Raw genomic sequence first — 11486 nt, forward strand, 5'->3', positions numbered from 1 at the left:
TCCTTGACATTGTGGTTCATCCGATGAGATCATCGTGGAACATGTGGGAGCCAACATGGGTATCCAGATCCCGCTGTTGGTTATTGACCTGAGAGTCATCTCGGTCATGTCTGCATGTCTCCCGAACCCGTAGGGTCTACACACTTAAGGTTCGGTGACGCTAGGGTTATAGAGATATTAGTATGCGGTAATCCGAAAGTTGTTCGGAGTCCCGGATGAGATCCCGGATGTCACGAGGAGTTCCGGAATGGTCCGGAGGTAAAGAATTATATATAGGAAGTGCTATTTCGGCCATCGGGACAAGTTTCGGGGTCACCGGTATTGTACCGGGACCACCGGAAGGGTCCCGGGGGTCCACTGGGTGGGGCCACCTGACCCGGGGGGCCACATGGGCTGTAGGGGGTGTGCCTTGGCCTACATGGGACAAGGGCACCAGCCCCTAGAGGCCCATGCGCCAAAGGGACAAGAGGAGGGGAGAGTCCTAAAAGGGGAAGGCACCTCCGAGGTGCCTTGGGGAGGATGGACTCCTTCCCCCCTTGGCCGCACCCTTCCTTGGAGGAAGGGGCAAGGCTGCGCCCTCCCCCTCTCCCTTGGCCCTATATATAGTGGGGGGAAGGGAGGGCAACCATACCTAAGCCCTGGCGCCTCCCTCTCCCTCCCATGACACATCTCCCTCCTCCCGCAGCGCTTGGCGAAGCCCTGTTGGAATCCCGCTACTTCCACCATCACGCCGTCGTGTTGTTGGATCTCCATTAACCTCTCCTCCCCCCTTGCTGGATCAGGAAGGAGGAGACGTCGCTGCTCCGTACGTGTGTTGAACGCGGAGGTGCCGTCCGTTCGGCGCTAGGATCATCGGTGATTTGGATCACGACGAGTACGACTCCATCAACCCCGTTCTCTTGAACGCTTCCGCGCGCAATCTACAAGGGTATGTAGATCCACTCCTCCCTCGTTGCTAGATGACTCCATAGATAGATCTTGGTGACACATAGGAAAATTTTGAATTTATGCTACGTTCCCCAACAGTTAAAAGGCATGAGGATTAAGGACTTACAACAGCGGCTTTGACTGGTGTAGTCATGCCCTTCTTCTTGCTGGTGTGACAGTCCTTGAAGATTTCCACAACATTTGGTTCAGGTACTTTTTGGTCCTTGTGGGATTTCCTCTGCATTTGGAACTAGTCAATATAGATCTGATAATATGGTACAACGAAAAGAGTGAAACAGCAGCTAATTACAAGAGCCTCGCAGTGTGCAATATAGCTACGAGATCCTGTCGTCTGTTGGAATTTCACTTTCTACGGTTGGCCTTGTTCTTTGAACAGTTCACCTACAAGAAGATAGATTTGTGTGGCACATGCGTAAATAGGACTTCAACATGTGATCTAATGACATATATATAATGTACCTGATACTTCGGATCGGACCAGTGTTTAACGAGGCCTCTCCAGTCTTCATCAGATATATTTTCCACTGGAGATGTTTGGGCAAGTTCACTGTTAGCCTTGCCTTCAAAGTGAGTTTTCCTCAAGTTATACCGATACTGTCGCAGAGCAGACTTGAAAACATGGGTGCAAGCTTGTCTGTTGCATCATCTTGGCTATCCAACTTGAACCTCATCTGTTGAAAATTATGGGAGTCTCATTATCAGCAACCTAGAAAGTATTGGACAGAGCAAGACGATATTACTAGTTTCCATACATAACCATACTTACAGATAAATAGTCGAGGAAGGTGTTTAACTAAGTTTCGTCTTTGCCATTCCTGTACTGAATCCATGTTGGGAGGATACGTACATGACACCTAACAGCAACCGCTGCCTCTGATACTATCTTGGCTGACTCTGTAGCATCACGTGGCCTTTTTAAACCTGCCTCAAAACGGATCTCCATTCTTCCTCCTCTAGATTTAGTTAACCTATCGAGCATTATCCCTGATGTTTGTTTCCTCTTGCGCCTAGGTGCTAGTCCAACAACAAACATAGGAAGTGTTAGTGTACATCAAACTGTGAGACTACATATAAAGAAGCATGCAACTGTAACTTGACTCCAGCAACTACCTTCTTGCTGTTGAAGCTCACAAGGTTCATCTGATATTGCCAACTCGTCTTGTGTCAAGAGTGCTTGGGAAGTAGTGTCAGGTGGCAAGGGAGCTTGGGAACGTGCTGCTAGCTCAGTTGACGCACGAGTACATCGTGCAGCTGGTAGTACTGTGGTAGGTGTTGCAAGAACTAGGGTTGTCTCTGCTTGTTTGGTGGCAGCTATTTGTTTCTGTTTGTCTTTTTTTGCAACTCGTGTAGCATGGGATGCCGTGTTTGTAGAATTTTCCACTGGACTTTGACCTTCTATTGCACCATCAGTACCAGTAGAATCTGTAGGATTCATCCGCTTCTCATTCCCTGTCATTCTATGTTTCTTCCTCTTTCTCTGTGCCATGTTAAGTCAAGCCGACAAGAAAAATGAATAACAATTTAGTTCTTCAGAACAAATTGATGCATGATGCAGACGAACTGACTTTGATGTTAGACAACCACATGATAGGAGGATGTAATATGTATGAAAAACAGGACGAAAGAGATAACCAGAACTATGATGTGTAAACTAAGAAGAAGACATTTCACCAAATTAGAAGCAATGCAATGGAAGGTAGACACCATATGAAAGATGCTACAAATATCGCTCTGCCAAGTTAAGAGTGTCTCATCATAAATGGCGTTTAAACAAATGTGAAGCAGTATAAGAAATAAATCACATGCAAGATGCAAACAACATCACACTACCATGTTCGAGGTCTCTCGTCATTAGTGCCATTGCATATTCACAGCATTGCATATTCACAACTTATGATGTGTAAACTAAGGAGAAGGTATTTTAACAAATTAGAAGCAATGAAAGGTAGACACCATATGAAAGATGCAACGAATATCACTCTACCAAGTTAAAACTGTCTCGTCATAAGTGCCATTTCAACAAATTAGTAGTACAAACTAGAAAAGAATGTGAGATGTAACCTATATCACACTCCGAAGTCAAACGTGTCTTATGATAAGTGATTGTTGCAGGTTACACAACAGTAGTAATTTGATGTAAGAACATGGTGTGATAGACAGATATTGTATGTTCTAGAAACAGAAACACGTGTCTTATTCAAGTATAATGTGTAAAGTAAGCAGATGGAATTCAACAAAATTAGAAACAATACAAGCTAGACATCACACATAACATGCAACCACATATAACAGTGCCAAGTTAGAGGGAGCACCGGTGATGCTGCACTAGGGGAGACGTGCTCATCATAAACACAACTTTGTTGAGTGTCTATGCATGTGTTGTCTTGAAAATCATCTTGGGGGTGTGGAGGAGTAGAAACTGTAGAGGCCCTCCGTTCGGAAGGAGCACCTTTATCCGCTGCCTTGCTAACTTCCTTCCGCTTTATTGATTTTGAATTGTCAAGTAAAACCGACAAGAAAAAGCAATAAAATTCTCTCTTCAGAACTCACAGTCGAAGGATTGGCAGACGACATCGACAGTTTATTCGGTGATGCTGATGGATGTCCTCCGGCACCTGATCGTCAAAGCAACTGCAAAGAAGGCGTGGGATACTTTGAAGCTCATGTTCGAGGGGTGCACCCGCGTCAACCAAGCAAATCTCCATAATTTCCTAAGGTACTATGAGACTTTCGTCATGGGCGACGATGAGTTCATGGACGCGTTCACTTCACGGGTAGTAACTCTCGTCAATCGATTCGGACGCTTGGAGAAACCTCACTTAGGTCTCGGTTGTCCGCCGGTTCTTGCGCACGGCCCCTCTTCTTGATACCTGCAAATTGTCACGGCGATCGAGCAGTGCGTCGATCTCGCGAGTCTCTCCATCGACGATCTCGTTGGACGGTACAAGGCTCATGACGAGCATATGCGGTACAGTCATGGAGATGGGAGGTATGATGCTCATAAAGGCGCAGTGGATCGCCTTATCAAAGAAAAAGCAAGGGGGTCCATGAGCAGCAAGAAGATGGGGAAGCAGCACTCGACGAGAGAGAATTTCGCTGACTAAGACAACGAGGTTGCACCACTGCCGAGGAGAAAGATTGACATCCGGAAAGCGAGGTGTCATAACTGTGGAATCCTCGGTCACTTCAAGACGGGCTGCGAGGAAGCTCCAAAGCAAAGAGCGCTCATGGCCGAGGAAGACAATGATGGAGACATGATGTTGGTGAGCAAACTCGTGGACGAGAAGGATCCAATTCTTCAATTGTCGGCTAAAGAAATTGTCCCACTCGTGAAAGAAAAAGTTTCCCTTCGGAAACTCGTGTCGATGGTATAGACGCGGGGTGATTCCGTGGCTTACAGCAATGTTATGGACGTAAATGCTACCTTTGCTGGAGCAAATGCAGCGAGGATGGCATGCGCTCAACCATGGAGAAGCAGTCTTTATGCTGATTGAGTGGAGGAGTGGCCCGTATGCAGCGGCAAAAGTGACACGAAAGTTTTGAGTCCAAAAAAAAACGTGACGCCAGAAGTCCACAACACAATGCATGACGATGTGGTCGCACTAGAACTAGGCAATTTGGTGGCGCCGGAAGACCACTACATAAAGCATGGCGTGCCACTTTTACCAGCTGAGCAAGGCACGTACATAGCGTTGAGCAACACGACAGCATGCACGAGTGAAGACCACATAGCCTCACCACGATTCGATCCCAAAAGGCACGTTGCATGTGCACGTTTTTTTAGGGGTGCATGTGCACATGGTGTGCCTGGCGGCATTCCCTAAACAGCGCCCGCTGCGCCCGCAACGAGCGCACACCTCTCCCTCCTTCACGCGTCTTCTTGGGCTGGCCCATCGTTCCTTTTTTTCTGTTGTAAAGCACAAAAATGCAAATGCGTCTGGTGGAAAACGAACCCGCGACTTCCTCTTCGTTCGCACCATACGCTAACCACCGCACCACTCTTGCCTCATGTGTTCAAAACTAGCTTTTCACTGTTTTCTTCTCATGTCTATTTTTTCGTTTTTCTTGTTTATTCAAAAGGGTTTTGTTTAGTGTTTTTTTTCTTTTGTTCATTTCAATAAACTAATTTTCAGATTAATGAACTTTTCCAAAATCGATGAACGTTTTTTGAAATCGAAGAACTTTGTTCCAAATTCGATGAACATTTTTTTGAATTGGATGAACTTTTTTTCCAAACTTGATGAACTTTTTTCAAATTCGATGAACTTTTTTTAAAATTCGATGAACTTTTTTCGAATTCGATGAATTTTTTTCCAAAATCGATGAACTCTTTTCCAAAATCGATGAAGTTTTTTCAAATTTGATGAACTTTTTTTGAATTTGATGAACTTTTTTCCAAAATCGATGAACTCTTTTCCAAAATCGATGAACTTTTTTCAAATTCGATGAAGTTTTTTTCAAATTCGATGAACTCTGTTCCAAAATTGATGAACGTTTTTCCAAACTTGATGAACTTTTTTCAAATTTGTGAACTAACTTTAAAAATTGATTTTTGTAAAATTTTTTAAAATCGATGAACTTTTCTGAAATTGATAAACTCTTTTTGAGAATTGATTAACTTTTTTTGAAAATTGATAAGCTCTTTTTGAGAATAGATGAAGTTTTTGTTCAAAATCAATGAACTTTTTTCAGATTTTCTGGAAGTTTTAAAAATCGATGAACCTTTTCATATTTTTGTGAACTTTTTGGAAAATTGATGAATTTTTTTCTAATTCATGATTTTTTCTAAAATCTGTGGACTTCCGAGAAAAAACACATTTTTGTCAAAAGAAACCACGCTTTCCTAAAATGTTTTCATATAATTTAAATATCTACGCAGCTACTGTTCTTATGTATCGTCACGCTACAATGTTTCATATATTCATAGTAGCTTGAGTGGTCAGCCAACCACTTACTGGAGGTATGGATTGTGAGTTCGATTCCATGTGCAGCGCCATATATGTCCGAGTTTTCTTTTTTCGCGCTACTACCTGTGTGTTCGTGGGCCTGGCCCATACCAGCAGGCGCGTGGGCGCCAGAAACTCCAACCGGCGCTGAAGACCGACTTCTGCTACATCCAGCAACTAAATGGTAGTCTCAGTCATGGATTCTACGTCATCAACCACATGCTGGAGTACAGAAGGGATCGGCAGAAACTTCACATGTCACCTAAATCCGGCGACGCCAATATTCTGCAATGGGCCAAGAAACTAGGAAATGTACCGGATCATCAACTTTGACGGGAGTTCTATCACATCCAGCGTGAACTTGCCCAAGTCATCATGAAGGAGGTCATAAAAAAACAGGGATGTTCTACGAAGTAGGGTAAATGTCGCAGGAAGACGTCCGAACACGCGTAGCCGCTCAGCGTCTCGACCTGAAGCCTTTCATGCAGCTCGGACCATTCCTCCCTGATTTGGAAGAACGACACAACATGTTGGAGTGATTGACGATGATAATGTGTTTGTTTAATCACTACTTTCTCTATGATGAAACTTTGAACTTATGCACGACGAAACTTTGTGATGTAATTAAACTGTCCTCCTCAACTAGCATAGATCACTCTAGTAAATTAGTCTGGGTATGATGAACTTTGTTATTTATGTTTACGATATGTTGCTTCTACTTTTACTAACTCTGTCTTTTTGTGTTGCTCAACTATATATTATGTTGCATATTATCGATGAATTCATCATGTGCCGATGCAGGTATATAGATCATCGATGGCGAAGAAGTGCTACGCCGTGTATGTAGGGAAGGTTCTAGGAGTGTGCGACGAGTGGCCAGAGTGTGAGACCCAAGTGTCAGAGTTCTCGGGCGGCAACCAGAGAGGTTTTGATAGCAGACGCGAAGCAAAAGCTAGTTACTTGAGGTTCAGGCTTGCACGAGAGAGGGATCGATACCGGTGCCTCAAGTACTACATTATCGCACTCTTGCTCATAGTGATCGCTCTTCTCTTCTGTATCATAGTTTAGATATAGATGATGAAACATGTGTATGTGATGACCATGCAGTTGCTTGTATTCGAGACATGTTGCATAACTTGTATCGCTATATTGAGATGATGATGAGAGACATCATTTGTGTTGGACGATGTGATGATATGATGAGACTATTATGTGTATAACATGATGAGAATATTGTTTGTTTATGATATGATTACACTACTGTATTAAATCTGTACAAATACATCGCAAATACATGGCAACAAAAAATTATGTGTAATGCTAGCAGTAACGCTGGTTAAAAAGAAGTAGTGGCATCGGTAGGTTAGGAGCGCGGGGTGGAGTCCCGCGCTACAGCTATATAGCAGTAGCGTTGGGCAGACCAACGCTACTACTACAAGTTAGTTGTAGCGCCATAGTAGTAGTGCGGCCACTTATGCTACTGGTAGGCAAAAGCCGAGCGCTACTGCTAGGGTTTTCTCTAATAGTGACAGCAGCACGGTGGATATGCCGTTAGAGGGCACTTGACCTATAGAATCTGTTGTTGTTCGGTTAATTGCAGTGGGATTGATCACGTGACAGAATATACCAAGTTTCCTTTGTAAGTGGTGTGTGTTTTATGATATACTTGGCTTACTGGGGGCTCGCAGTTGCCGTGTGGTTTCAGAGGGTACTCGGCTCGCAGTTGCCTTCTGCCGTTGTTGTGTGTATTTTGGAAGGTACTCGGCTTACACTACGTTAAGCGGAGTACCCGAGAAAAAAATTGAAAAAACACTAGGCAAGATGTGTTTTTTCCAAGTCAGTAGTACTCCCTCCGTTTTTAAATATTTGTGTTTTTAGAAATTTTAAATGGACTATCACATATGGATGTATATAGACATGGTTTAAAATGTAGATTTACTCATTTTGCTCCGTATGTAGTCACTTGTTGAGATCTCTAGAAAAACAAATATTTAGAAATGGAGGGAGTACCATGCATGCATAGGCGCCGGAAAAAGATGTGATAAAAAGAGAATAGTGAGAGAAATGCAAAAAAAAGAGAGGAAAAGTCAAAGTTTTACTAGAAGCCAACTGGAGTTTACTCGTTGCATGCAATTGCAAACCCAATCCCTTGGCGAAATGAACTGCGCTAGCAATTCGGATACGAACTGAAGACGGGAAGCACTATTAATCAAGGAAGATCGATGTTTGCGTGGCGAAGTCGTGCGTTTGACAGAGAGAAATCCATTGGATTAGATCGATCGTTTGCGTTCGCTTGACAGAGAGATCGTGCAGTGCATGGATGGAGACTCGCGTGCGTTTCCAAACGAGCTGAATCCCAGCTCCCAGAACGCGCGGTCGTTCTACGCTGACGTTGCACCGTCACGAGACGCTTACGGACCGTATATACACTAGATGCGTACGCTAGCAATCCGTATACAAACTGAAGACGCTCCTGAGTCCGAAGCACTCTAGTAGTGTATTGATCAAGGAAGGCACGTACATAGCCCTGTGTGGCGATCCACCCATATATACCTACCTAGCTAGGGTTGCGCACCTACGGACCTTCCTTAGCTAGACATCCGCTAGCTAGCTCTGATCAAGGGAAGGCGATTGAATAATGGCCGGCCATGAGGAGCTCTTTCTCGTCGGCTCCACCTTCAGTCCCCAGGATCACGAGCTCATCAACCAGTTCCTCCGCCAGAAGATCGCCGGAGCAGACCTAGGCCGCTTCAGCAGCTTCATCCACGAAGCCGACGTCTACTCCGCGCCACCTGGGGACCTCATCGAGAACCGTGCCCACGCGCCTGGCTCCGACAAGGACGACGGCAAAGGAGGCGTGTGGTACTTCTTCTCACCGGTCCGTCGTCACCAGACCAAAGGTGGCTGCAGCGGAAGGCGACAGCGTGTCGTCGACGACGACGAGGGTTACAACTGGCACTCGGAGAAGAGCGAGCCCGTGCTAGACACTCAAGGTAAACGGGTTGGCTTCATTGACAAACTTTCCTTTGGGATCAAGAGGCCTGGAGCAGCCAGAACCAGGCTTGGGTGGTGCATGAAGGAGTACGGCCTCGACCACGACGACGAACAAGACGGTGCGGCCGGACTGGTGCTATGCAAGATCTACGTCTCTCCCCACAAGAGGGAGATTACCTACGCGTCCGTAATCAATGCCCCCGGTTCCAAGAAGAAGAGGAAGGCGGCCGCCGACGTCCAACATCCGGAGGCTCCACGTCCGAAAACCCCACGCCGCCAAGAAATGTCCATCCAAGAAGAAGAAGAAGAAGCCGGCGGGACGCTTCGGGAGTTCGAGCGTTCGTTCATGTCCGACCAAGACGAGACGTTGCCCCCCGGAGTAGCGGACGACTGCAGCGTGGATCCAAGTGGCTTTTTCACCGACATGCTTCCAGAATTAGGACTGACGCTCCAGGGAAATACCGAGGCGTCCGAGCATGGCAGCGACTGTACATTGGAGGAGTCCTTAGCCGGCGAATATGGCGACGTCCACCAAGACGTTGAGACGGCGGAGGAGGATGACGGCACCTTCCAGTGCACATGGGAGGAGATGTTCGGCGACAACATGGAAGTGGCATGCCCTGCCCCGCCGACGGCGTCGTTGCACGTGAGGACCGAGTGTGCGTGTGTGTGACGGGAACTGCGGAATTTGCATCCCAGTGTGCGTGTATGTCTTGTTGATTGCACATTGTTGATGAACAAGCCATCCATATGTGCAGCAGATTAAGTAATTGATATTCTTTTATCATATATTCATATTAGAATACGTAATGATTAGTGATACAATTCCTAAGCGTGAAATAAATAGTTGACGAATCAAAAACAAAATCCTGTCTGATGAGATCGGTGCATGTACTTTGCTGCAAGAACACCTAGCTCTAAAGCATTATGTTTATCGAAAAGTGTAAGCATTTTTTTTTGTGAACAGGCCTAATCCCAGCCATTTCCATTAGTCCTCATAAAGGATATACATCTGCCCAGCATACAAAGGTATCGAGGAAATGAGAACGGGAAGAAATGGGTTTAAAGCACTAACAAGAAACCCACCGTGCATTGATGGCGTCCACGCATGCACTATGGTGCAAAAACCTGATGGTGATGGCACCTAACCACTAGCCTAACAAGTTCAAAAGAGCCAACATCTAGCAAATCAGTAGCAAAAGAACGTAAACTAACAATATATGACCGCTAAAACGCCCATGAAGGCAACAATGGAAGTTCGATGTAGCAGTGTGAACATTTTGAGCAGCAGCACTGTAGTGGGACAGGCAGAGGCTGGAGCAATTTCATACTTGTATTCATTCACAGAGATTACATTATATACCAGTACAGGAGCACAGCGTGCGAGGCCTAACAAACTAACCGAAGTCCCTACTAGCTAGCTGCATGCGATCAGGATGGAGAGAGTGACGCAGGCAGTTACAGGAGGGACGTGGTCACGTCGGTGCTGCATGTGTGGATGCATGATTCCAACACCCCCCCGCAGTCTGAGTGTCGGTGGCGGCGTCGACGACGCACAGGCTGGAGCAGAAATCGGCAAACGCTGCAGCAGGGAGTCCCTTCTCATAATGTCCGTGAACTGCTGGCTGGTTGGTACATGATGAACACGAACGTGGCCGAGCGCAACCTTCTCGCGGACAAAGTGCACATCTAGCTCCGCGGATACGTTGTCGCAGAAGATGACTGTGGCCTTGCCCAGATCAGAGTGTAGCTTGTGAAGGAATTGACGCACCCAGCAACATTCAGCAACCGCATTTGCCACGGCTCGGTATTCAGCTTCGGCACTCGACCGAGAGACCGCAGGCTGCCGCTTGCTTGACCAAGAAATGAGTGTGTCACCAAGGAAGACACAGTATCCCGAGGTCGAGCGACGGGTGTCCGGGCAGCCGGTCCAATCGGCGTCGGTGTAGGCGACGAGCTCGGTTGGCGAGGAGGCAGCAATGAAGATGCCGTGGGAGGTAGTGCCGCAGACATAGCGCAATATGCGCTTAACCATGGCCCAGTGTGGTTGATGTGGGGTGTGCATATGTAGGCAGACTTGTTGCACGGCGTATGTCAGGTCCGGGCGCGTGAGTGTTAAGTATTGAAGAGCGCCGGTGATGCTGCGATAGAAGGCGGCGTCGTCAGCCGGCTCGCCGGCAGCAGCAGAGACTTTGGCCTTGGTGTCAACGGGCGTCGGGGCGGGGTGACATGTGGTCATGCCAGCACGCTCAAGCAGCTCTTCGGCGTACTGTGTGTTAGCGAATATAGTTTCCGTAGCAGCCTCCAACTCTTTCCTTTACTTGTTCTACTCAAACTCTTGTAAACCTTCCTTGTACGCCAAGGCTTGGCTTCGGCACATCAATATATACAGCCCGCGACTCCCCCTCGAGGGGTAGGGAACACTTATCGTCTTACATGGTAATCAGAACCACCTCTTCCCAAAACATCTAGCCAAAAATCAAAACCCTAAACCACATACCATTGTCTCCATGGCTTCCTCAGCCGGCGTTGCTCTTAACTTGGATCGCCGCCGTCAGAGAAGCTCGCAAGAGGAAATTTCATCCTCTGGAAGACTCA

At 46.5% G+C, this 11486-nt stretch overlaps 1 protein-coding gene across 1 annotated transcript; it reads left to right on the forward strand.

Annotated features, from left to right (window-relative positions):
- Positions 1-8500: 8500 nt before the first annotated feature.
- Positions 8501-9701, forward strand: LOC123107090 (uncharacterized). Its single transcript, XM_044529093.1, has one exon. The coding sequence runs from the start codon at positions 8533-8535 to the stop codon at positions 9559-9561; it is 1029 nt and encodes a 342-aa protein (XP_044385028.1). The 5' UTR covers positions 8501-8532; the 3' UTR covers positions 9562-9701.
- The last annotated feature ends 1785 nt before the right edge of the window (positions 9702-11486 follow it).

The sequence above is a fragment of the Triticum aestivum genome, chromosome 5A, assembly GCF_018294505.1.
Source record: "Triticum aestivum cultivar Chinese Spring chromosome 5A, IWGSC CS RefSeq v2.1, whole genome shotgun sequence".
NCBI classification, from domain to species: domain Eukaryota; kingdom Viridiplantae; phylum Streptophyta; class Magnoliopsida; order Poales; family Poaceae; genus Triticum; species Triticum aestivum.